Here is a 26,332-nt window from a genome sequence, read left to right as displayed (position 1 = left end):
AGCTGTCCACGCTGTAGACATGGAAAGTTTGAGAAGATGAACCCCATATGTGGGGAAAATGAGGATACAACATGCTGCACCAAAGGGAACAGACTAGTCTGGCATGGCAGGAGAGAAATACATAAAGCCCATCCCAGCCTGCTTCGTAAACACACACACAGCTTAGCAGAGCGATGAAGCATCAGTGAACAGCAGCAGTGGAAGAATCTATGCCTTTTATTTGTTTATTTCAGAAAATACTTTTGTTGAGTTTATCACAAAAGTCATTTAACAACAAACATCAAAAAAATCCATACAAAAACTTGTGAGAGGAAGAATGAAACAAATGGGATAAAACATCTGAGACTGCTACTTCCCCCCCTACACACACGCCAAAATTAGGAAGTTTGCCCTAAAGCATAAATATGGAAGAACATAATTTTCCTTGAGTTCCTTTGCTGAAGTTTGGTCCATGGAGTTCAACATGTCTGAAGGAAAGCTACGTGCCCCTACCTAGCTTTTACAACATCCGTTCTTCCCCACTGCTGGCAAAAAAAAAAAAAAAAAAAAAAAAAAAGAGCCCAGATAACCCCACACAGCCTAGAGACTCAGAAACATACTTCACAGTTTCATATAAAGGCTGCCAAATAAACCATCTATTACACACTCATGAAGTTTACAGAAAGACGGTAGTCAGACCACTATCATCTCCATCTATTGTTGATGCAAGTCAAACGGACTCCATCTACCAAGACTTCACCTAAGGCAAGAGTCAGATGCTGCTGTGAACCCCCATGCACTGCAATGAAGCCAGCATATCTACAGGCTTCAAGACTAACTTGCAGGGGGAAGGCATCCTAGAGTAGTCTTTCTCCCCACCTCAACTCCAACAGAGAAGCCTACCAAAAATACATTTTTAAATGGTGAGTTAAGTATAGAGGGACATACAGGGGAACTGGAACTCTTCTTCTTTACTAACCCCACACATGATGAATAAGAAAAAAAGAATCCTAAAAAAAATGCAACTATAATGCCCCATTATTTAAGAGTCACTCAAAAATTATATGTGAAATGCTACATCTGTTCTTCCTCTACCCCCTTCTCTTCCCAAGCCCATTCCCTACTCTGACAAGAAGGGAGAACTGATACTTCAAAGCTTTTCTAGGCTAGGGGCAGGAAAACACTATGCTTCACACCACAGAAATCACAGACTACTTGATTCCTGGCCTTCTCAGGTTGGATAATGGACAGACTACAGAAGCAGTCACAAGCCCATAGGAAGGGTGTGGAGCAAGCAATAGTGTTACAAAGAAAGTAGGGACCTGCGGTTTTGCATAGTCTCTAAAACTTCCCACAATGTGGTGGACAAGAGCTCCTGTTTTGTTTTTTTTTATTATTATTTTTATTTTTTACAGAAGACAAAGGTTTTGATAGGATGGGGTGTGAGAAGAGCTTCCACTTGAGAAAAGTGGACTCTCAGCATCTTTGTATGTAGAATGGTCAAAGAAAGACTCACCACTAGGAACCTGCAGAGAAAATACTCTGTTTGGGAAGAAAAAAAAGCTCTTTGGGCTGGAGAGAAGGCTCGGTCTGCTGAGAAAAGCCATGACTGTAAAACCAGTTACTGCAAGCTTGCAGCCAGGAGGATGGTGTTCATATTAAGACAAACACAGAAGCAGCCTGTGGTGGCCCCTCTGATTGACAGTGGACTGCAAACCTCTGGAATGACAGTTGATAGCGCATTACAGCAAAGGCTCAGCGCAAAAAACCCTAGGGGTCATACTGCAGTTGAGCATAACAGGAAAAGGAAGGGGATTTCAGAGGACTAATGACAGGGGAGGGCAACCCCCCGCTCCCATCCTAGGATAAAGAAAGAAAACATGGAGATGCTTCCAAAACAAACTGTCCCTTTTTCTGCTAGCTCTATCCATAAACACATAAGTGTAGCATATGTCATACATATGTTGTAAAAAGGGAGGGCATATAGCTATTGATATAGTACACAGATCAAGAATACAAGAGACTACGTGGCAACATAAGGCACTTGGGATACAAAGCATAATTAGCTACTTTATGAAGACGCAGGATTGTGCAAGTGGAAAAGCTGCCTGAAGCAAAGCAGGCAGGAGGAGGAATTATTCAGCAGCCAGTTTTTGGGGATTGTATGTGTCATCTGTTAACACAGAGTCAATACCTCAGCTGGTGCAAGGCACCTGCTTTGTAGAACGGACCAGCTAAGGCTATGGAGAGGTGCCAGCCAGCATTCACTCTTTGGAGGGCAGATGGCAGTGGATGGCTGGGGAAGGGAGGCAGGCAGCAGAAAGGAAAGGCTTTTCACATTACGCCTTTTCTGTGTCCTCCCTAACATAAAGCTCTTTTCCCCTCCTATCATGTTGCACTGAAGGCACTGTTGCAGACTTCGTTCAAGCCAAAAGTTGTATTATCTCTCTGGCAACAACCAAGAGGAGCAATTGTAAGGTAACACCAGGGGCTCTGCTCCAAAGTTTCTTTCCTCACTTCCTCTGAAAACAGGGGACCCCTCTCCCCAATTCCTGCTGACATCTTGCTTGACATTCAGAGTCATGGGGATGGAGGAACAAGTGGAATTTGTCCAACCGTACCCAAGTTCTTGCACATTTTCTCTATCTTGCGCCCAACATTAGCTGGGGTTCAACGAGGAGAGGGGAAGAAAGAGAGCAAAGACACCTATAGAAGAAAAAAACCCCTCATCTCTGAGAGTGGCAGAAAATTGACTGTCATTCATTCCCCAAAATATGAATCATCTGAAGGATGACACTGCTTCAGCCTCACGCGCAAGAAAGCACATGCAAGAATCACACTTGAAGAGAGCCATGGAGTTCAACTGCACACAGGGCTGAGCAAGGAGCACACTAACAAATCACGCATCTCCCTCACTGGCAAGAAAGGCAGACTTCAATCCCTACTTGCATACCAAAGACTGCCCTCGCTCTCCTTGACCCTGTGCAACCAGCGGCACTCTCCTCTCAGCCAGCTGAAAGTGCACACCTGGTCACCTGCTCCTGCCATAGTGAAGCAGAACGAAAGCTACAGCTGGCTTTGCTGCACAAGAGGCACCAACAGCAAAGCCCAGCTACAGAAGCTCCCCCAGAGGAGAGCTGCAGGCTGAGAGGTACCTGTCTACTGCACATCTGCCAAATCTGGACCAGTGCATGGCACCAAAAAGGGGCCCACTGCTCAGTGAGCTGGCGCTGAAGCATGAAACACTGGGCAGGAGATGCTACTCTCCAGCAAAGGGGCAGCAGGAGACCAAGGTGGTTCCCATGAATCTCCTGCCAGCATGTACAGATGGCAACAGGCAGGAGCAAGAGGGAAAAGTGGTCTGTGGGAACAGATGGCCTCTGAGGTAGATTTGGGACAACTCCACCTGCCAACAGCTATGTGTCACAGGTCAGGCCTTTCCTAATATACAAGCTACTTTTTGCAGCCCCTGACTTCCTTTCCCTTCCCTATCATCTCATTCACAGCTCAGAAAGGGATGAAGGGGCTAGGTTTTTGGAAGAAACCCTGCATTTGATAGCACCTTGAGTGGATACAAGCTCTGTATCCTTTGGAAACAAAGAGAGGAGCTGATGGCTGCAGATGGCACAGCTGGACCAGTATGGTAGGGATGAGGAAGGCTAAGGTGACTGCATGAAGAGCAGAGTCCCATTAATGCAAAACCCTTCGCAGCAGCCAGTTTGCTCATCTGGACATGGTTAAGAGCCATAAGAACACCAGGTCCATGAGTCACACTCAAGCAGGCAAACAACCTGGTCTGGTGGGACCCAGGCCAGTCGACAAATGTGCTCATTGAGTGGGGCAGGACTCAAGGTTTCACGCATCCTGGACCTGAGGATGCAACTGCTCACATGACAAGGCACTAAGAGTTGCAAAGCATGAAGCCCAGCTCTCAGTATGGGGAGGTCCAGGACAGCTATAGGGGCAGCTCACCTCCTGCAGCCAGGAAGATAAGAGGGACCAGCTGTACCAGAATAGCTAAGGCAAGCAAAGGCTAGGATGGGGATTCTCTATGAGGAGGGAACTTTTCTCCCTTCTCTGCTGCACAGCTCTCCGAAATTAGCTCAAAACCAGGGGTCGGAGGAACCCCATTTACCAGAAGTCCACTGTGAAACAAGACTTCTCCCCTGGATCCTGGTACGTATTTGCAGCATCACCATCCTGTAGCACTTGCCAAGTGCTCGACAGATGTGTCCCTGGAGAGGCAACCCTCACTCAAGGACACCCCTGAGCCTAATGGTCACAGCCATGACTGAGCACAGAGCCCTACCACCTTCCTCCAGGCATCTGTTCTCATCACACACATGTGGTGCCTTCAAGCTGCCGTGCCCCTGAACCAGGGGTTCAGGGAAGTAGCACAAAGGGAAGGGAGGAACACACTGTAGAAGAAAACAAAAGGATTGTTTGGAACCATCTATGATGCATTCGTAAAAATAACCAAAAAAACCCAAACACTAAAATAGAAAAAAAAATTGCACACTGACTTACAATGAAACAGAGGAAGACAAAAACAGGAGGTTTGGAACACACTCCTATGAAGGGAAGGGAGTAGGGGAAAGGGACCTTTTTGGTTTTATTGCAAATGGTTCAAGAGAGCAAGAAAGGAAGGGAAGAGAGTGAGAGACACCTTGTGAAGATGACAAGTTTCCAAGCCATTGAAGATGATGCTCATGAGGACAGGGAGGAAGGGCTGGTTCTTAGTCCTGGTATCTCATCTTCCTCCCTAATAGACAAGCCTTTGCTTCTACGGTGATTTGAGCTTCTTGGTTCGCGGTGAGGTCCCATTCTCAGCTTTCACCACTCCGTTTTCATGGTAACCTGGGGATGGGGTGGAGGGTGGAAGGACAACAGTATGTCCCACATCACCCTGGATGGGCCAAAACTTTGCCTAGGCTTAAAAAAGCCAAAACCCACATGCCCTTAGCTTAATTAGGGTTAGCCCATAAACACGGAGAGAAACACTACTAGCTTGGAGCTGTGGTCCTCAGGACACAACCCTGCTAGGGATCTCCCACGCTCAGCAAGGAGCAGCAGGAGGCATCATCCCTCGAACATTGCCTCCACAGGCAGCCCCTGGCAGAGGTGACAGCGGGGACACCATGCCGCAGGGCTGACACCTCATGCCTGAGGTAGTACCACCCCATCCCTCATCAGCCCTGGGCCGGCCACTCGGCCATGGCACTCACCCGAGTCCCTCTTGAGAGGCTTGGCTTGCTGCTTGGCACTGACGGCGGCCGCGGCGGCTCGCTTCCTGGTGCTCTGCTCGTTCCAGTACTCCCTCCAGCGCCGCAGCTGGAAGTGGATGAAGTGCCACATCATCGAGGCCTGGAAGAGGCACACCAACAGCAGCACACTCATTCTGGCAGGGGCGGAGAAGAGGTAGGCTGAGAACAGAAGAACGAGGCCACCACGAACCCAGCCTTTGAGAAGCAAGAGGCCTGGTCCCAAAACCCAGTGGTGTCAGTGTCCAAGGCCCCCAAGACAAGACACCTGCACGGCCACCTGGATGCCAGAGGCAGGCACCAGCTGCCTGAGAAAGAGCCCTTCTCAGCTCCAGCAAAACCTTGCCTCCCAATTCAAAATAAATCTGTGCCTCTTTCCTGTGCAAGAGACCCACAGGCATAACAGAGGACTGCCCGGTGAATGAAACCAGTGGAGTAATATAGCTGGTCCAGGCCTCGGTGCCAGTAAAAAATGCAGTCTCCGTCTACCCAACATCTCTACTTTCTGCTATGCCCTGAGCTCAGGACAGCTGTCCTTCTTTCCCTCTCCAGCACTAAGCTCTCAGATGACAGGACTTTAGGGCTGGAATGGACTAAATGGCCCCTGGCTGCTCTATAGAAATGTACTGTCTTTAGAGTATAACCAGCTAGAAGCTGCATATGGTTGGAAGGGAGCTAGGAAAAGCCCTCAAACTTTCAAGCTTGACACTAGTCCATGGCTCCGGAAACCCTGGAAATGACTGAAGGGACCCAGAGCAGCTGCCCTAAAGACTTCTGAACTGAACTCACAGCTACTGCCTGGCTAAGAAAGGCTCCCAGTCTTGATGGAGGGACTGCAAGCCATGGAGAACTCATCCTATCCCCTGGTTCCCATTGCCAGTAAGCAGCAAAATATTTCCAAGCAGAAGGGAAAATTTCTTTACATCAACTGCATCCCTGTAAATGCAGTTAAGGGTACAAGAAGGAAGGGCCTGCAAGTCTTTCTCTAAGATACCTGCTTCCACTCATCCTTTATAACTGGTTACTTCACTCAAAGAACTTGTTTGTTGGCTTTTCCCCACTACCATGGTTTAATAGCCTTCATCCCTCCTTGCTCCCTCCCTGCCATCCCAGCTTGCTAAGACCTTCCTTAGAGGCAGCCCAAGGAGTTTCAGATCCCTGTTGGGGTTTCCAAACTGAGCAAAACCAACCATGTGAGAAAACCACCAAGGAACTTAAGTGAGAGGTTTTCACAACTCATTTCTGCCTCAGTGTGTTCCTGATCACATAAGCATACATGAAAGCACATGATACAAAGGCAGCCCCCTCCACACCCCGGTATGGTAGGGGATACGACAGCTCCTTACCTGAAGAGAATATTGTTGAAGAGGAAGCTGAAGAAGTTCCCTCTCTCAGGGTCAAGGGCCTGGTTCTCCACCCGAGGGAGCCCAAAGCCGATAACCAGAATGTAAAGGGTGAGGGTGAAGAGCCTGGTGACCACGAACACAACAGCCCAGACATTAAATCTGTGGGAAGACAAGCAAAGGTGTCGGCAGGGCCAGCGTCAGCATCATGAGGTGCAGCCAGCTGGGTGGCAGATGTCCTGGCAGATATGGCAGATGGTGACTGAGGAGGCCACACGGTGATAAAAGGCCTCTGCCAGGTCACGACCAAACATCATTCCCAGCAGAGGTTCACATCATCAGCGTTCATCCTCTGACGCTTCAATGGAGGTAAGAGGGGAGTATTAGCTGCCAAGCATCAAGTTTCTGCTCAGCACCACACTTTAGGGGCCCAGTTCCATGACATCTTTGCCCACAGTGGTGCCTTGTGCATGCACACACACAGATACACACACTGCAGCAGGACAAACACAGCCAGGACTGTCTATCTACTAACCTTTGACAAGACACAAAGCAACACTGAGCACAGCGTGGCTCGACGAGCCTTGTTCCTGCCCTCTACTCCCCCTACCCTACCCCACCCCTAAACTGGCTCTTGTCAGAAAGTGAGACCCGCCGTAGGTCCTGCCCTTCCCTCGCAGGTCTCTGCCCAACACTGAGCTGGAAGTTGAGAGCGAGCCTCCTCGGGATGTAGGTGGCTCTCCCAGGCATCAGTTGCACAAGCGGAAGGAAAGCCATGTCTGGCTCTCCTGCTTACAGCTTCTCGTTGTTCTCATCCGTGAAGTAGACGAGGCGGGCCATGTGGAAGAAGAATTCCGCTAAATACTGCAACAGCAAGAGGATCAGCCCCAAGCGTGTTAAGCTAGAAAGGGAGAGAAGAAACGAATTATTGGGCTGGTCATCCTCGGTCCTTCATATCCAGCTATATCATCTGCCTTGCAACTCCTTAACTGCAGCAAGTGTCAACCAAAACCCAGACCTCTTTGCAGCAGGGGCTGTAGGATCACAGGGGGAGGAAAATCCTCTAAAACATCAAGCCACAAAAGTGATAAAGGGGCCCAAACCAGTAGCAGAGGCTGGACGAGACCAGTCCAACACAAAACTCGAGCCCCTGGCAATGCTGCTCTGTACACACCAGAGGAAAGCTAAGAGCCTGTCTGCATGTGCCATGCTGGGAATGCACCCTAGGGGAGAGAGCTACCCCTAACGCCAGGGAAAATGCACTCTTCAGCCTCCGCTTAAGGGTCCCCAGATCAACATTTCCTTTGCAGTGCATTGTGAACAGAGGTTACTCATGCACTTGCATAAACTGGCTGAAGTACTTCAAAATTAGCTAGGTCTGTGAAAACAGTCTGACTTTAACATCCTGCAGCAGGGAGTTCTCCAAGTTAACTACGATCTGTTTCACAAGGAGTCTCCTTATCCTATTTTACTCCCACCGGCCAAAGCTTGTAGGGTGACCCATGCCGAGCCCAGTCCTGCAAAAGGACCAGCTCAGCACCCAATGCAGAACCACGAGGTGGCCTGCAGTCCCGGCCACGGTGCAGGAAGGGAGGCCGAGGCAGCCAACTCACTTGAGGAGGTACGCGCCGGCTATGTGCACCAGGTAGAGAGCAATGTACTGCAGCTGGCGAGGGATCTCCTCCTGGCAGGGGCAGAAAGGGGCTGCGTTAAACCCCTCGCACCTCTTTGCCCTCAAATCCCAAAGCTCACTTTTCCCCAATTTGGTGGGCAAACAGCACCAAGCACACCACGAGCAGCTGAGAGACAGCAGCATCCAGATCCATGCTCAAAAAGCTGTCTCCAGTGGTGGTCCCCACGGTCCAGCACCCCCCAGCTCTCCACCTAAAACCACCGCAGCCACCTCAGGTGATGTTTTTAGCTCCTGCCTGGCTCTCACCTTGCGGACCTTCTGGAAGTAGAGCTCCGGCAGCGCGTGCAGCCAGTACGCCAACTGGCACAGGTAGAAAAACTTCACCTGGAACCTGAAACGCACGGACGAGCCGCATGAGAGAGCCTGGGGCACGGAGAGATCACGGGGCCCCCCCAGCCTCATGGTCTCGGGAAGGCTCCTGCCTGTGGCAGAGCCGACCACAGGGTACCAGGCAATCTCTTGGCCTCTTTGAAGCCACTGGATTTAGGAGGCATCATTACTGGGCAGAAATTACATGTTTAACTGAGCTAATCATGCCCGGATTTTATCCGGCTGCTCGTGCTGTGGTCTCCAAACCTAATGCTTACTTTTGCAAAATGCCAAGAATGGAGGATTATACCCTCCGCTTCTTTGTTTCCACTATGACAAATGAAGAACAAATAAGTGGCTTGCCCCAGGTGAAGCAGGGAGTAAGCAGCAGGGATGAGTCACAGAGCCTGGAGGTCCCCCAGACAAACCTGCCTCCAGGAATACCCTCCCCGGGACTGCAAATAAGATTGCCGCCATCCTCCCCAAGCCGGCTAAAAAGCAGGATCTCACTGCGGTGTCCTTGCAGGAGGGAGCTGGAGGCTGCGTGCGAGTGCTGTGTTGTCAGCACCCTGCTCCCAGCCACAGGGAAAACCGTAAAGAGGAAGGATGCGGTCAGCCAAAGAACAAAATGCCCTCGCGAGTGCTTACGGAAGATAAACATGGGGGTAGTTTTCCCACAGACTCCGGGGGTTTGATACGTATCCTTCCTGAAAGAGAAGAGATGCGGACCTTCAGCAGAAGAAACAGGCACTGCAAGGTTACAACGGGGCGGGCTAACGCGGCGTCAAATCGAGGAGCCTGGGGAAGAGGCTCGAGTCCTTTCAGAGCTGCCACGACCTACGTGCATTAAAAACTGCGCCCCACTGGGCAAGCCGAGGCTGAGATCACCGAAGCTCAGCTGTGTTCACGGGTCTCTAGCAGACTGCTCAAGCTTCTTCAGGCCTCCAGGTTTTGGGCTAAAGGTTGCTGACTTGGTTGCATAAAAGGCTCCGAGCTCAGGGTAGGAGACTTCAGGGTTTGGGCCACACAAGCTCTGGAAATGCAGAGGCAAGATGCTGGTAGCACAGGTACAAGAAACCACATGCATGGTCTAGGAGGCTTCTTCCACACCAGCATTTCCAACCTGAGCACCAGCTAAGCAAAAAGGAGCACCTCTGAAGAAAAAGAGGACCAGAAAACCTTTATAAAAATAACTTAATATGCATTGCATAATTTAATTCTCCCCTGCCTGCATTCCCCTCTGGCCTGCTGCCTTTTGCTTGCAGGGTAAATTACAAGACGGGGCTGCCTTCTCATTCCACGTTTGCACAGCACCAGATAACATGGGGTCCCGATCCTGGGCCGGGCATTGCACAGAGTGACAGGTTGCACAGAAAATCAGTCCTGCGCAGGACCCATTTGTCACCGTCCCCTGCACCCTTTCTGCCCTCTTTTCAGCAGCGTGACCCAGAGGAGCCTGGGGGAGGCCGGGACACTTCAAAGAACGACCTGCTCTGTGAAGTCCGGGGCACACGTGGGGCGTCCAGAGAAGTTGCTGCGTCAACGCTACAGATTTTACACGGATCTCAGAGTTCCTGGAAACACGGGGAAAGTAAACAAGGCTGAAAGCCCTTCCCACTGGGGGGAGGAAAAAAAATGGCATAAGCTGGTTTGCTCTGACTCCAAGAGCCAGAAAAAACAGAGATGAAGGTGCTGAAAAAGCCAGCGAGGTAGGGGACCGGAGAAAGAGCCACCTCCGAAATTGCGGCAGGGTAAGGACCGGCCATCCCGCATCCACCTTTCGGGAGAGCCGCTGCAGTTGATAGTCCATCCCTGACAACCAGATGCCGGAGGCAAAAAAGAACCGCACCGTTTCGCCCTCATTCACAGTGTTTTCTCTGCAAAAACCACAGCGGATGCCGAGCCGGGGCCAGGGCAGGGTGTTGGCGGGGGGACAAGGCAGCAGGGCCGGAGAGCTCTGAAGGCTCTTTCAGGCGGCGGCGCGGCCCTCGGGGCTCCTTGGCACGGCGGCGTGTTTGCACAGGAGCTGCCGAGGCATGGGTCTGGTGAGGGGGGAGCATAAAAAAAAAAAAATAATAAAAAAAGTAAAATACTCACACAAACAGCAGCCCCAACTGCTTTGCAAAAGCTTCCCTACTGGCCTCCCCTCCTTGCAGCCCCACTAGGAAAGAGCAGCATGAGCAGACCTCTGATTTGGGGACACTTGTGGTCCCTTAGCGTGGCCCGGAGGAACCCCCCGCCGCCGCGGAGGAGGAGACCCGCTCCCGAGCCTCGCAAAGCATCCGTCAGGAGAGCGGGCCAGGCACCGCGTCTGGACCCCAGCAGCGGCCGGCTCTTCTGTTCGGTAGCAGCGTAGCGTCATCGCTTCACGCTGCCAAAACGCTCAGGATTTATCTGGGACCTTCTGGTGTTTTTCCCCTCCTCCTCAGAGCCAAAAAACCTCGTTCCCCCCAAAACGGAGCGTTTCAACTCCAGTTTTTTTCTCCCGGCTGTTCTGGGCGGAAACGTCCCCGAAGCCACTCGAGGTGCTGAGTGGTTTCACGGTTCTCGGCACCCCCCTCACTGCTGACTTCTCCCCTTGCCAAGCGAGGGATCGCAAGCTACTGCCCGTTCTCCCCGCATCCCTGCAAAAGGCATCCTAAAATCCCAACTGCACTAAATGCAAATCAGAAGGTAAATAACAGACCGAGAAAGCAAGCAGGTCCCAAAGCAGTAAAGAGACAACAGGGCCAGGCACAACTTTTGGGGTCCAGCCCCAGTGGTACTTCACAGCCCATTTACTTCTTCATCGCGCAAAGTGGGAAAAGGGTCTCCCCGGACCATGCTCGCTCAGCGCCTGGCAAAAACCCACTCCACTTGAAAACTGAAAATCAAGCGAACGCCTTGCTCCGCGTCCCCTCTGCACAGAGGGGGATGTTTTGGGACACAAGTCCCAGGCCGGCTTAACTCATCGCGTCCCATGCAGGCTTTCACAGAGCAGAGGCTGGCGCTCTCCCCACTCAGGTCCATGCGGAGGAAAGGACGTTTTTAACATGCTGGGCTCCAAGCTGGAGTGACAGCACAGCAGAGGCCAGCTTCACTCGCTGCAGATGTGCGTGATGGGCTAAAAAGGGCCTGGCTGGGGAAAAACAAATTGCCAGTTTCTCACCAGCACCGAGTGGTTTTGGGGCACCTGCGGCCGACGGGCAGCTGGCTGCATCGCAAGGGCGAAAAGCCTCTCTGCTCACGGGCTCCGCGCAAAACTCGCCACACAGAAAAGGAGAGAGCGCAAAGCCGTTTCACGAACGTTGCTACCACGGGGCTTTGCTTCTGCACTGCCCGACTGCGGTCCACATCGTTAGGTCACCGCAACTCCCAAGAAGCTGCAAAAACTTCTTCCCACTCACGCGCTTCCGCAAACGCCTTTCGCCCTGCCCAAGCCCCCCGCACCGCGCTGCCTGAGCCCAGCAAAGTCAGGCAGCCGATGTTTCCAGACAGGTAAAACGCCTCTCAGCATCGCAAGTCTTCTCTGCCGCCCTGCAGGAAGCGGGGCTGCGAGCAGCAACGTGAGCAGCATCGCAGGTACCAAACACCGAGCGCCCAGCAGCGCCGCGTCAGGTCCGTTCCCTTCTCCGCCCTTTCCAGAGGCTGCAGTATCCCGGGTTAATGGATGGGCTCTTGCGAAAATGCACACAATTAACACCCTGCTCAGAGTCTTTATGGAGCAGCTTTGTTGATTATAAAGTCCCAGAGTCAGTGGATTGGATAACCTGCCCAGCTGAGCTCTTCTAGCCTCCTCAGCTTGAATAGAGGGGCCTCCCAGCAGAAAGCCGAAACAACGGGCCTTGCCCAGGATGGGGAGCGGGGAGGGGAGGGAAGAGGTTGCCAAGGTAGGGGGACAGAGTCCAGAGCCCTCTGCAGCTTCCTCCAAGGAGGGCTGGCACTGCTGCCATCTCCACTTTCACTGTCCCTGTGCTCCTCAGCCCCTGATATCCTCGTCCAAACCCTGCCCCAGGGCAACTCCTCCAACACACCTGCAGCGCAACGAAAGCTGAAAGCACAGACGCGGCTCCAAACCAACTGCCTTTAGCATCCAAGCAAACTGCCTGGGCTTGCACTGATCATCCTCTGACTAAGCTCACCCTTTCGCTTTGGAGGAAAAATAAAGGGCCAAGGGGACACCAAAGCACGTGGGAGGGGGACCTGCTACATGCATCTCCCCACATTTCTGAGCTGCGTCTGTCCGTGGGCAATGATAACATACGGAGGAACTCACAGGCTCCAGGCAAGGTATTGTGCCCTGCTCTCTCCCCATCAGCTTTGCTTTTCTGATTCCCTGCAGCTGACAGCGGCAGCAGAAAGTCCCAGAGCTGTTTTCTAAAAGTGCCGGTTTGGGACTTGCTGGCTGTACCCACGAAAAAGGAACTGAGATCCGTCAGTGCAAGGAAGGAAGCCAAACCAGACCTCAAACGCCGTGACTTACCGTCACCACGACGTACAAGCACCACATCACGGAGGTGAGGTGGAACGCAACCAGCTGCCCCGACTCGTTGAACTTGCTGTGTTTGACCTTGGAGAGATGGAGACGCCTGTTGATTTTCTGGGAGGAAGCAGAGGGAGAAAGAAAGGAAAAAAAGAAAAACATGAGCCACTGGGTCAAGAACTCTCCCTCTTCTTCTCCTTCCCACACACCCCCCAGAGATTAGAGCTCCCACGTTTCCACCCCAACCCAAGGACCACCCCCGGAGCTCACCAGAGCTGCATTTAACTGCAGCAGCCCCATGCCCTCCCCATAGGTTTGCTATTTAGATACCAAGCAGCACTCACGTCCAGGGCATACTCCTGCACCACCGCGTGCAGGATAATTGCTATGAAGATGTAGAAGAGGATGGTGACCAGGTCTTTCAGCCCGTAGTGATAATAGACCAGCTCCCCATCTGCAAAGACACCAAACGGATGGACCAAATCACTCTGACCCAAACGATTCCCAGGAAGGGCTTAAGGCTTAGTGCGAGCCAGGAGTTATTCCCAACATGCAGCTTGGATGGGGCCACCTGGTTCTGGGGGCAGACAGAGCCCTGCTGCAGATAGGGCTTGTACCATTGATAAATTCCCCTACTGAATACAGGGATTAAGACAGGGAATAACATCCGGAAGCAGTGCAGAAGCCAGTGACAGGCCTTGCTCATGCTTTCAGGGACATCCCACGCGGAGCATCAGGGTTTAGGAATTCCCAGAGGGACGTGCCGTGGGCTGCTTTCCTCTGCAGCAGGGACACAGAGGACATCCCATGACTTCCAGGGCACGTCAACCGCCTGTTGTCATACAATATCCAGCGTCTCTCACTCCTGAAAGTTGCTGTAACCACTGGAGCAGAATTCAGCTGCCTAAACATAGGTGCCCTGCACTATTAAGAGATCCAAGACAGCAGCTCGGAGCTGTGCAATAAGAGCCACGGGAGGTCCTGCCCTTCTGGAGAGGCAGGCAGAGGCCAGACCAAAATACCCCAGACGTCTGCGTTTAGGCAACTATTCCCAGCCCTGGCCTCTCGCAGCCAAGGCGTTACTACATGAGGAGATGCCAGGAAAAGCTCTCTGGGTGATGGCATGCATGGGAGGTGGTGGAAAAAGGAGGTTGTGTAAGCCCTCGGGCAACAAACCTGCCACAGCCATGCCTGGGGCCTGTGGCTTGAAGTAACGGGCATTTCCACACAAATTCCTAAGATTTTAGGTACCCAAATATGGATCAGACAGGTTTTATGACAGCTGGTGTTAAGACGGGCATTATCTGGTCCTGAAGAGCCAGTTAGCTAGGTGCTGGGCAGAAACAGAGGGAAAAAGTTGCCTGCATCATGGAAGGCAGTAGAAAAAAGAATGGCGAGTCTGAAGAAAACATCATGCACATGTGTAACTGCTCAGTCTCCTCTCTTTTCTCCAGAGCATCTCACAAGCTGCTCCGGCAGGAACCGTACTTGTGCTAAACGTGGGGAGACACTAGCCACAAGGGAGAGTCTGCCAGCTGACAGGCAACGGCGTCTTTATTGCGAGGGATGTGAAACAGCCTTGGAAAAATTCAGTTTGGCAAGAAACCTTCCTCCAAGCAAGCTCGTTGCACTAAGCCACCGGCCCAGCTGGTCTCCCCCGCTATGTCCTGAGCTAGCTTCTTCCCTATATGCTTCATTACCTGCTCCCTGTAATGGTGCTGCTCTTCTTTCACTAGCGCGATAATTGCGTGGGCCTCCAGATTGCTGGTGGCAGGGAAGAATAAAGCACTTAGTAGAAGGACACGGCAGCGGAAGCTGTCTGGACGGTGCTATACGGGAGCCCAGACCACAATTTAATCTGGAAGCTGGATGATTTCTCCAGCCACATGACATTCAAAGATTTTAAGGGGCAGATCTTTTATCTTCCATTTGCCTCCCTCTTTATCCTTAGATAAATGGGTTTTTTTTCCATTAATCCCAACAATCCTGCACTTCCCTTGGACGATTATTCGAATACTTCTAATTAACTGATTTCTCCTCCCAACGTTTCTTATTTAAAGAGTTTCCTCTAGCAGCGGACAGGTCCCCCGACAGCGTGCAGCTGCGGAGGGTGAGCCCGGGCTGGGTGACAGCGAGGACCAGGCAAATCGCAGTTCGGTTTTTCCCGCGGGGTGCCTGTGGTAGCGGCATCTCTTACCTGCTGTAGGCACGCTAACGTTGTACTGAGGTAAGATAAACAGGAAGGCAGTCTTGGCCGTAACCTGTCAGAGAAACACACACAGAAAACAAAAGCAGATGAGTTTTAAGCTCTTTCCAGTCATCTGCAGCAAGCTGTTGCCTTCTATCACTAAAATCAGCGAGCTTTTATTTTCGACCATCTTCTTAAACGCTGAACTTCTCAAAAACTACCCCTTCCGAGGGAGCATGACGCAAGGGATCAAGAAATCGGTTTTGTTATCAATCCCCGCTCCTAACCGAGGCAGCAGGTGATGCTGGCCAAACCCCTACCTGTTGTCCCCATCTGGCCAGCACCGCGCAGCCTCAACGAGGTCCCCTGGGCAGGGCCCACCGTTGCTCGTGCAAACCCTCAGCCTCCGTCCCAGCACTCACTTCCTTAAGTCCTCGGCCACAATTAGCTCCCCTGTTAATCATCTCAGTGGAAAGAGCGGCTCAAGCCGGCCGCGCAGCGAGGGGCGGAGGCATGGGAGCACGAGCCGGGGGAGCCGGCGTGGCTATTTACCCAGCACGTCCGCACAGTGTGGGAAACCAGAGACCGGCCTTCTCCAGCCACGCTGGAAAACGGCAAAACTTGCAGAGGAAACAATGTGGGGAAGCAGGAGAGGTGTTCGGGCTTCAGATCCGCTTGCAGAAGCCCCAAAGTTGCATTTAAGCAAAATGATTTCCAGGAAGGAAATTTCCCAGTGGGTGTTGTGGAGAGAAAGCAGCTCCCCCATGGGAGACGGAGGAAGGAGAGAGACGGAGGTGGGCAGATCAGGAAAGCATCACGGCCACCAAGCCACAAAAGCCACCAACAAGCCTGACCGGGGAAGCCCTCTGCTCTTTGAGGACAAGCATCCACCCTTGGCTGCTCTCACACAGGACCTACTCGCCCCGGGGACACCAGGACCCCTACCCCACTGCGCAGAACGGGCCCCACTGGTCCATGTGTTGTGGTACCTGAAGACCCTCACCCGAGCTTTGGAGCATTATATGCAGCATTAATTAAAATAATCACTTATTTCCATCAGCTCCCCCCTCAGAAATAGCACAGGCGCTCGCTAGGGTGCCACGGCACAGAGGAAAAGCGGCCGGGGCAAAAGCGTTTAACCTTTTTCTGGCTACAGAAGGCAGAAAGCAGCAGCTTGCTTGGATGGGGAAGGAGAGACCTGGGCAGCAGCTTCTGGCTCCAAGGAAGAGGGCAAGCCAGCTCCCGTCACTGTCGATGCACCAGGTCCCAGCTGCACGTGCAGCGTCACGCGCTGGCAAAAAGGTCAGGAATGAGACGCTGGGCCTCCTGCAGAGCCAGGGCTGTGCTTCACGTTCTTAATTTATTGCCTTTAATTAAAAGGTCCAGCCTTGGAATGAATCCACCCCCAGTGCCAAAGCAGGAGGCCTCACGGTGGCGGGGCAGAGCCAAGCGTTCCAGGACAGGGCTGCCTCGGTCGCCCATGCTGCATCTGCAGAGGACCTTTCCCAAGGCTGTCCTCACCCCGAGCTCCCCCAAGAACCAGGGAGAATCCCACCATGTGCAAAGCCTGGTTCATGGCGTGGACGGAGCGGCGATGTCCAGCACCAGTCTCCCAGCTGCAACACCAGCCCGCTTCTCGCCCTGACCCACTGCAATGAGCGGCTTCTCCTCTTCCGGAGCACAGGAGATTTTCACCCTCTCAGAGCCCAGCCTTCCCAGGAATGTGGACATCGCGCATCAAAGGACACGCAGCATTAGCCTCGGTCGCTAACGCCAGATGTGCATGCGGCCGCACAGACACCCTGCCGAGCTCTGAGAAGTTATGGGGCAGCTCAGCTCATTAGCCAACCCTCCAACTAATTGGTTTTGCAAGGGAATTTTCCCCACCTTGTGGCAAGCTGGCCTGATAGACTCAGGAGTCAAAGCCCTCCTCTGGCCACCTGGTTCGGTCCATGGTGGTGGCCAAAACAGAGAAGCAGAGACCTCCCGCTGGTGGACTAAACCTGTTGCCAGATGCGCGGTCAGGAATGGGTTTCCTCCCAGGAGAAGGGCTGCCGGCCAACGCTGGGGCTGGATTTGGTGGCCTGTCCCAGCGCTCGGCGCCTATTTGCAAAAGGAAAGAGATGACTGCAAGCACCGCTCGCCAGGAGGAGAACGAGAACGAGAAGGGGGGTGGTGGCCAGCATGGTGTCTTGGGAAGCAAGACACTCGCACTTTTACAAGGCTCAATATGTGCTACCTCCCAACACGCACACAAAATACTGCTGCTGCACAGAGACGGTAATGCACCTCTTTGCAGAAGATCCAGATAATAAACACCGCTTGCATTATATCATTTATGCAAAAAAAATAAAAAATAAAAAAAATAAAGTAAATGAAAAAACTGGTAGCCCATTGGTAAAAGCACTGCCCTGGCGTCAGGACTCCTGGGTTCGTTAGCCATGCTCCGTCACTGATTAAGCGACTTCCCCAAACTGCGTTTATCTCGGTTCCCCTCTCCAAAGGGCGGGTGTCTTCACCCTGCCTCTCACGGGCGAACGGAGGAGTTTTCTGCTTGCAGGGAGCACTGTGCACTGAAGGCAGCAGCACCAGGGGCCAGCACTCGCTTTGGCCATACAAAAAGCGTGATGGGTTGTTTTGAAATCCAAGGCACAAAAATAGGAAGTGTTGGTGTTTCCAAGGAACATAACACGCCGCCACGATATCCCACTCCTCCCCTTCCCAACAGGCTGGCACGTCACGCTGACAAGCGCCAGGCTGCAGATGCAACAGCTCCAAAAAAGCCCGTGGCCTTCAAGCACGGCTGCAGATACGCTGCCGTTCACACGGACCAGCCCAAACCATTTGAAAGCTGCAGCAGGCTATTAAAAACCCAACTGGAAATATTGCTTCACATCTCGCAGGCTGCGGCCAGCGGCACGGCGGGAGGGGAAAGACGACCGAACGTCCCCGAGCACGGCTCACGCGGGCTTTGCCAAGCGCTCCCCTCCCGCCCCCGCAAGGATTGAGCAACGGGCTCGCGCCGGACGGCTGCTCCGCTCCGCCGCAGCTCGCGCGCTGAGTTCGCCCCTGCCGTGGCCAAGCGCCTGCCCGGAGCGCGGGAAGCAACGCGAGTCCTCTCCGCGCAGGGGGAGATAGGGTTTCCCGACTCTGGCCCCCTTAAAAAAGAAATCCCAAGCGTTGCGCTCCATTTATAGAGAAGCGAGAGGCACTTTGCCCAGGGAGAGGAACACCATGGGCAGGGTTTGGGATGGCGATGGAAAAAAGCATCCTACATGGCCTCAAATTGGCTTTAGGAGACTGTTTTGGCTCTTGCAAACCTCGCTGGCTACAGAAGCAAAGTTACTTCATCCTGGAGCGACGCATGACAACCAGGTCTTTGGATTTATTTCCAAATCCCTTCACAAGCTGGTGCAGAGCATGAAACAAATGCAAGAAACTCACGGTACTTGGGTTGCTGTAGGGATGGGATGCTGTGTCCCATAGGAGCTGACAGCAGCAGGCACCAAAGGCTTTGCATCTACCCAAGCATCAAGCCAACTCCTGCATGGATCCAAGAACTCTTCGAGACGAAGGAGCGAGGTGACTTTTCCTTCAGCCAGAGGAGATGCACCAGCTCCTCACTGTGCTTTGCTTTGCCCATGGATGCCAGCTCTGTCCAGCTGGTATTCGGTTCAGCTAGCTTCTCCACCAGCTGATCTCACCCAAACTGCAAGGCTCTCGCTGCAAACAGAACACGGCAGTGCACCGCATCTGCATTGCTGGCACTCGGCTGCCTCTTTCCAAGCTAGTTCACTGCTGTTTCTTCCAGAGGTTTGGAGAAGGGTTAATCTTTGCACTTTGCCCTAAGCATGAGATGCAAATACCCATTGCTTCCTGTTGAATTTGTCACTCCAGGAAGGATTCAACCCCTTCTGGCACGTTCTTCTACCTGCACAAAATGCCAGGTCTGCCATACAAGACATGAATCCTCCACACCGCAGTAGCAAGCATGACTGGGACAGGACCAGGGAAAGTGGCCCATGCACATAGCCAGAGTAGTTCCAGTTCCCAATGCACAACACTGACTTCTCTTCAAATTTAGAAGCCTTATAGCAACCTTTAGGGTCTGTCCCTTTCTGAGCAAAGGTCTGAGCTTCAGGAACAGGCATGGTCTTTTCAGAGAGCAGGAAGCAGCTTCTGCTCAGTGCTCAGCCCTGGCACAGTTTGCAAGCACTCCAATAATCTCCTTTTCTGGATGGCCTGGAAGGGGGCCAGATCTGGTGGCTTTCATGAAGGCTAGCAGGAAGGTTTCCTCAGCAGACATTCCTCGAGGAACAAGGAATGCTTTGTCCCACCTATAAACCTGTCTTTGCCTTTCTGTGGACCAGAGAACCACATCTCTCCATGTCTGCTGCTGGCTGTAAGCAGCCAGGACAACCCAAAGGCTGGGGCTTGCTCTGAAATTCAAACCTAGCCATTTTGACGCCTGGGCAAAGGAGATGGAAACAGGACACAAAGGGGTTTCAAAGAGGCCATTAAGACAGGGACTGTGAAATTTCCTTTCGCACCTTCATGCTTTCCTCACTGGAATTGCAGAAATCAGAAATAAGCTTCCTCATCTGCATCCTCTGAGAGTCCCCGACCCCTGAGACCACTAGGGTCCCGTTCTTGCTGCACACCCTTCACCCAGCCCCCCTCCACCTCCTCACCACCACGAGGACATCTGGACAAGGACATCTCCTTTTGGAGACCCATCCAGCCGCAGTTTCGCGGAGCTGCGGGACAGCGAGAGCAAAATGCACGGGACAGACCAGCATGAAGAAGATGAGCAAGGTGGCTCTGTGACAGCTCGCACTAGCAGGGCACTTTAATAGGACACTGGTGACACCCCGGCATCCCTGACAGTGACAAAAACTGCTCGGGAACAGATGTTACCGGCTGCTGTGGGCTGTGTTCCACTTTCTGCGGGCTGCAGGCAGCTGGATGGAGGCATCCCAACAGGCAGGAAGCAAGTCATGTTTATTTGACCCTATTGTATCAGCTCCAACACAGCCGAAATCCAGCAAGCAACCCAGTCCTTCAAGTCCCCAGAGGAACCAGCGTCCTCCTCCTGCAAGTCTTCCCAACACCCTCCTCCATCGCCGTCTTGCCAGCAGGCGCAGAGGGATACATGATTTAACTGAGGCCACGTGCAAAGCTCCGGGAACTGAGCATCAGGCTCCAAAATCCTAGGATGTAGCTGTCACCTTCACCGCGTCCCCTCCGTGACGTCAGCTAGAAGCATCCATGGTCACAGCGTATGCACTGCTCTATGCAGTCCTGTGTAATGTATAGAGACTGGAACACGAAGGATGCTTAAATCAATGTCTGGCTTCCCAACCTCCAGAAACCCCATCTACCACTCCAGAAACGCAGTCTCCTTGGCTGGGGAAGGATCGACAAGTATTGGTGCTAGCAAAGCTTTAGAGCTGACATCCAGCGTCTGACATACAGGCCAGCACAAGCGGAAGTTTGTAACAGGAAGAGCAACTTCAGGATTATGTAGTGCACAAAAACTGGAAGGTGCAGCGGGAAGCTGCTTTCTGTTTGCTCGTTCCGAAACAAGAGCCTGAAATAGAAGAGGAAGAGCCAGACATGCTTCAGTCACGCAAGACAGGTGAGCTAGAGCCACCATCCAGCAGAAAAAATGCCATGGGCAAATAACCGTGCTGGCAAAATTGAGCTTCTCCAGGTAGTTTTTGTTATACTATGAGGTCCCCTCCTCAGCCTGCTTCTTTCCTTGCTTTTTCCTCTTATGCACAGGCTTTCTTCAGTGCAGCCAGAGGCCCAAGTCCTACAGGACATCACGAAGATTTGGCTGCAGATATCCAAAGTGCAGGTAACGATTCGCCCACATGGGATGAGCTGAGCAGGGACCATATGGAAAAGGCAGCATATTCCTCATTTGCTCCCTGCCCTGCCCTGCAAGCACATCTGTGCAGTCCACCACTGCCAGAAGAGATGAGGGAGATGTTCTTCATCCTGGTCTCGTCCCACCTGACATCAGCAATGTGCCTGAACGAGCCAAAGTAGGGAAGCAGTTGCCTTGGGCTCTCTATAGCCACAAAGAGGGAACAGCATCTTCAGGAGCAACCAGGTCTCCAGCGGTCTCAGCCAGGTCCCAGAGGTGGATCATTAAGTCACTCTGCTATAGAGTGGCCTGAAGTTAAAAGCTGGGCAGCTCCAGGCCTTCACCCAGCACAGGACGTTGCTTCCTGGGAAAATGCCCCAGGACGGTGCTCAGAGCGTGCTTTGGGACTCTGAAAATCCCAGCGCTTAGAAAACCCCATCCTTTGGCTGCTGTAATAAATCCAAGGGCCCTCCAGGTGCAAACAGGCAACGAACACCTGGGAACACTTCACACCATAAATGAATAAATAAATAAATAATTTAAATAAATACAAAAGAAGCAGAGCCAGAGCGCCCCGGCCCTCTTCAGCAAGCGCTTTCCACCTCCCTCGCACGGCCGAGCAAACAGAGCGGATGCTTCGTCTCCCAGATGCCTTCACCTTGCTCCCGGCAGCGCCGCGGGCGGCTCGCCAAGTCCGCTGGCACCAGCCGCCGCTCGCAGCCCTCGGAGCCGGGCCGGCCGGCAGAGCGGCCAGGCGAGGGCACGGGGCAGCGCGAGCGGGTGACTGGCATCACCTCAAAGGCCAGGATTGAACAGGCTTTAATATAAATACTTAAGGCCAAACGGTCACAACATATTAACCCACCTATTCCCCAGCAATGCAATGATTAGAAAAACTCACGCCACTGTTAGCCTGGTGTTAGCTGTCTAATGCAAAACAGCAAAGCTCACCTCCTTTTAGCAGATGTTTTTTTCCCCCTTGCCCTAAAACGCTCCATGATTCCAATCAGAAAACCCGATTTCACTTTTCGGGCATGCAAGCGGCTTTTAGTAAAAGCCTCTGAGCGTGCACATCCAGGCACCGGCAGCTTAGGATCTGTACTAAACACACCCTGGGACTCAAGCCCTGCTATTTGGGAGAGCAAGTTTTGAGCATCCTTCCCAGGTTCCATTCCTCCCTCTGAAAACCAGTTCCCCTTTCAGCAACCCCAACGATTCCCGAATGTCTCAGCCTGGTGGGATTTGTGCTGTTTTCACCCCGGCCGCCAAACTCCGCGTGACTGCAGCCAGGACCCCGGGTTCACTCGCAGGCGTGCAAACACCGCGGCTACCCCAGAGCCCTGTTTGGGTTATACCCATTTCAAAGGAAGGAAGCGGCTCCAAATCTCTCTTGAGGGAAGCTGGGGGAGGTTGTGTAGTCCATTTAAGCCGGGAAAACATTTCCACGGCTTGCAAAACAACTAAAAATAATGAAAAAAAATAAGCGCGCTTTGGAAGTTTTCTCGCAAAGCGGTTTTCTTCACCGCCGTTATCAAAAGAAAAGCTTGTTGATCCGCGGTGTGCATTGATACAAGCCCTGTGTGCAAACTGGAGACCAAACTTTGGACCAGAGCCTGCAAAGGTAAACAGCAGACTTTAACAAAAACCCTCTCCGAGGGAGTCGCAGCACCTCTAGTCACACACACACGTCTCAGCCTGCTACAATCATCCTCACTGCGCACGCACCTCTCTTTATTCCCTTTTCAAAAGCAGACCTAAATTCTGCTTTCTTCCGTTTTCTCCCCCTCCCCCTAATACTGTTCACCCTTTAAACCCCCTGCACGCCTCAGTTTCCTTATCCGGCAAAGGGGAGGCGAGCAGAGACATGCTTTATTATTGCTCATTAGCACTGGCAAGGGCTTAAGTCTTAATTTTGGCAAAGTGCGCTCTCCGAGCTGCGCATTAGAGGGGATCTGGGAGGGGAAAGTATATTTAGCAGGAAGCCTGGAAATAGCAGCTCATTCGTCAGCCGCCTTCATTCGCCAGTGTCATAACCTGGCGTTTGGGAGAGCGTGACTCACTGCTGGGGCAGCAACAACCATTGCAAATGGGGGGGAAAACGCATGGCAAAAGCATTGCCCAGCTGGGCGAAGCGGGCATCCCGGCAGCCCGCGCTGCTCGGCACGAGGCCGCCCCATCCAGGCGGCCGGTTTGGACCACGGATGCCCCAACTTGCAACATGGGCAGCGGCGGAAAGACCGTGCCTAAATTCAGCAAGCGGACGACGCGGAGGGCAGGTTTATGGTCTTGAGCCTTTTTGGAGCAGAGTGGATTTTTAAAATCAAGCATACACCATATATATGTATGTACCTAAAAGTGGGCCCAATCTAATATAGAAATGGCAGGAAAAGAGCAAGGCCAAAAGGCAATCTGTGCAGAGGGCAGCCGATCTGATAACGCGCGCGGGAGTCATTGGTGCTGCACCGCAGGTATCAGAGCTGGCCACCTGCAGGGTCAACCAAGCCTATCTAGTCTTGGTTTCGTTTTTCAGAAAAACAGGGTGGAAAGAGAGATATGCAAAGCGACCGCAGTGCTGTCTGGAGAGCGACGAAGGAGACAACCTGAGTTTCTATAAGCAGTCGTTTGAACCGGTTTTCAGAAAAAAAAAAAATAGAGATTTTTCCTGCTGGTTTGGACTGCTCGTGGAACAAGTAGGCACTGGCTTTCCACACACACGCTACGCGACGGCTTCCCACGGGCTCGGGGAAGAGCAAAATCCTGCGGGCTGCGTGCCCAAAAGCGGCCAACAACTGGCGAAAAGGTTAAATCCCATGCAGCCGTCGTGCGGCCTGCCGGAAAGCGTCCCAAAGAAATCCTCCGCTGCAGGAAACGTCCTATTGTGAAGCCGGACTCCGCCGTTTCCGCTGATGCTCACACCGCCGGGACAGCCAGCCGCGCTCGGCGGCAACACGCCGAAGGGGAGAGGCGGCTGGGAAGGTGGCATCCGAGCGGCGGGTCGAAGCGAGAGCTGCTGGCAGGATGCGGGCAAACAAGGATGCTCCAGCAAGGTGTCAACCCAGTGACATCAGAGCTGCCACCAAAACTCGCCATAGAGGCTTTGCAAAGGAGCGGAGGGCTGGTTTGGAGGGCTGAGGAAGAGCAGAGCACGCTTTCCTCTCCAGGGGAATCAACAGAACGAGGAAAAACAACCAAAAAAAAAGCACTGCCAAGGCTCACGCTGCAGCGCTTCCAGCCATCTCCCCGGGGTCTGCCCCCGAGAGCACGCGCAGGACATCGCAGGCCTTCAGCAGCTCAGGAAGATTTAAGTAAAAGACATAAAAATAAAAAAAAAAAACGCTATTTGTTGCAAATCCCACCCCTGGGACCCTCCACCACCTTTCAAAGCTTTGACCGGGCTCCCGCGGGACTTTCATTGCTTCCAGCCACAGTGAAGAGGAAAAAGCATTTCCACGCCGGCCTCCGAACATCGCATCGACCAAAACCCAGGATCCCTCCCGGCAAAGAGCCGGCGCTGTCGTGGGGATGGGATTCACAGCCAAGCAGCAGCTGTGCCTGGTCCCAGAACCCCTCCAACCCCCCCACCCCCCAAAAAAAAACCCAGCTGCTGGAGCGATACTGAGAAAATTCCCAATACGGATGCAACCTACCCGATTTACTCATTCCCCCCCCCCCCAAGCATGACTATGAAACTTGCAGCCCGACTTTGCAGCATTTGTGTGCAGTTTTGGAACCGGCGCCCCAGCCAGCTGCTCCGTCGGGCTTTAATTTAGAAACCCCGCCGTGCCCTGGACAAACACATGCACGAAGGTTTCGCACAAAGGTTTCGCCGGGCTGGAAGCGCCTCGCTCATTCAATGCATTTGCAATAAGATAAAAAAACGGGGCGGGGGGGGGGGGAAGGGGGGGGTGTTGCGATCGTGAGGGTATTAAGGAAGTGGATTTCCTCCCGCTACGATTTGCTAGAGAAAGAGCCTTTCCTGCGCAGCCAGCCCCCCCGGCCGCCCCTTTCCCGTCTCGGTCTGCTCGGAGACGTGGCAGCGGGCGCGGCGGGGGGGCGGCGGGGGAAGCAGGGGGGGTCCGCGGCCGGCGCCCGCCCCGAGGTGCCGGGCCAGGCTCCACGTAAGGAGCGCGGAGCCGAGCGGAGCGGCGGGCATCCCGCCCTCCCCGTCTGCCCGGCCTCCTCCTGCGGGAGGGGAGGAAAAGAAAGGCGGAAAAAAAAAGAAAAGAAAAAGGAGGAAAAAAAAAAAAAGAAGAGGTCTGGGAAGGGGAGGAGAAGGGGGAGTGCGGCGCATTCCTGGCATTTCTCCGGCGAGAAGCCGGAGCCCCGCTCGGAGCCGCCGCAGCGGCGACAGCGCAGAGGAAGGGGAAGCCACCGAGCGCCCCTCCGCGCCCCCCGACGGGCGCTGCCGCCCCCGGGCTGCTCCCGCTCCGGGGGGGGGCCGGGGGCAGAGGCGGCCCAGGGGGAAAACTCCGGGAGCCGACACTTCTTTACGTCCCGGGTCCCCCCGGGCTCGTCCCGCCCCGGCCGCAGGGAAAAGCCCTGGGAGGGCGCAGGGAAGGTGCCGAGCCCCCCAGCGCCGCCCGGACCCCCCAGCAGCCCCCGGCGCGGGGGTGTCAGTCGCTCCCAACGATTTATTCGTGACCCCGCGGGCAAAACCCGGCGGGAAGCGCGGGGCCTCCGCGGCGGAGGGGTGTTAACGGGCTCGCCCAGCCCAAACTGCACCCTCCCCCCCAGCACCCCCAAAAAAAAGTTGTGCCGAGGGCTCGTCGCTTCCCGGCCGGCGCCCCGCGGGAATGAATGGGGCGGCCCCCAGGGGGCACGGCGGGGGGATGGAGAGGGCACCGGCTGGGGGGACCCACAGACCGGGACGGGGGAGGGGGGGATATGCCGGGACGCCCCGTCCGCAGCTGCGGAGCATCGGGTCTCGGAGAGGGGGGGGGGACCAGGGGGCGGCGGCGGGGCTCACCTCGAACATGAGGGCGATGAGGACGCTGAGCACCAGGCAGAAGCCGATGTCGGCGTGGTTGTGGATGAGGAACTCCTGGCTGAAGAGCGGGTGGCTCTTGGCCCGCCGGCGGAAGGCCATGGCCGGGCCGCGAGCAGCCGGAGCAGCCGCCCCGCCGCCGCCGCCGCCGCCGCCGCCGCCCAGCGCTGCAAACTTCGCCGGGCCCCGCACAACTTCGTGGAGCGCCGGGGCCGCGCAGGCGCCGCCCGCGCCGCCGCCT

General features: G+C 53.8%; 1 protein-coding gene across 1 annotated transcript; it reads right to left on the bottom strand.

Annotated features, from left to right (window-relative positions):
- Positions 1-198: 198 nt before the first annotated feature.
- Positions 199-26,332, bottom strand: TRAM2 (translocation associated membrane protein 2). Its single transcript, XM_064508293.1, has 11 exons — positions 26,074-26,332; positions 15,245-15,308; positions 13,392-13,501; positions 13,048-13,164; positions 9,234-9,292; positions 8,523-8,607; positions 8,197-8,267; positions 7,380-7,484; positions 6,587-6,745; positions 5,205-5,377; positions 199-4,836 (listed from the first exon to the last, which is right to left on the bottom strand). The coding sequence occupies exons 1-11, from the start codon at positions 26,191-26,193 to the stop codon at positions 4,763-4,765; spliced, it is 1,137 nt and encodes a 378-aa protein (XP_064364363.1). The 5' UTR covers positions 26,194-26,332; the 3' UTR covers positions 199-4,762.

The sequence above is a fragment of the Dromaius novaehollandiae genome, chromosome 3, assembly GCF_036370855.1.
Source record: "Dromaius novaehollandiae isolate bDroNov1 chromosome 3, bDroNov1.hap1, whole genome shotgun sequence".
Classification (NCBI taxonomy): domain Eukaryota; kingdom Metazoa; phylum Chordata; class Aves; order Casuariiformes; family Dromaiidae; genus Dromaius; species Dromaius novaehollandiae.
This window is presented reverse-complemented; position numbering and strand designations above follow the sequence as displayed.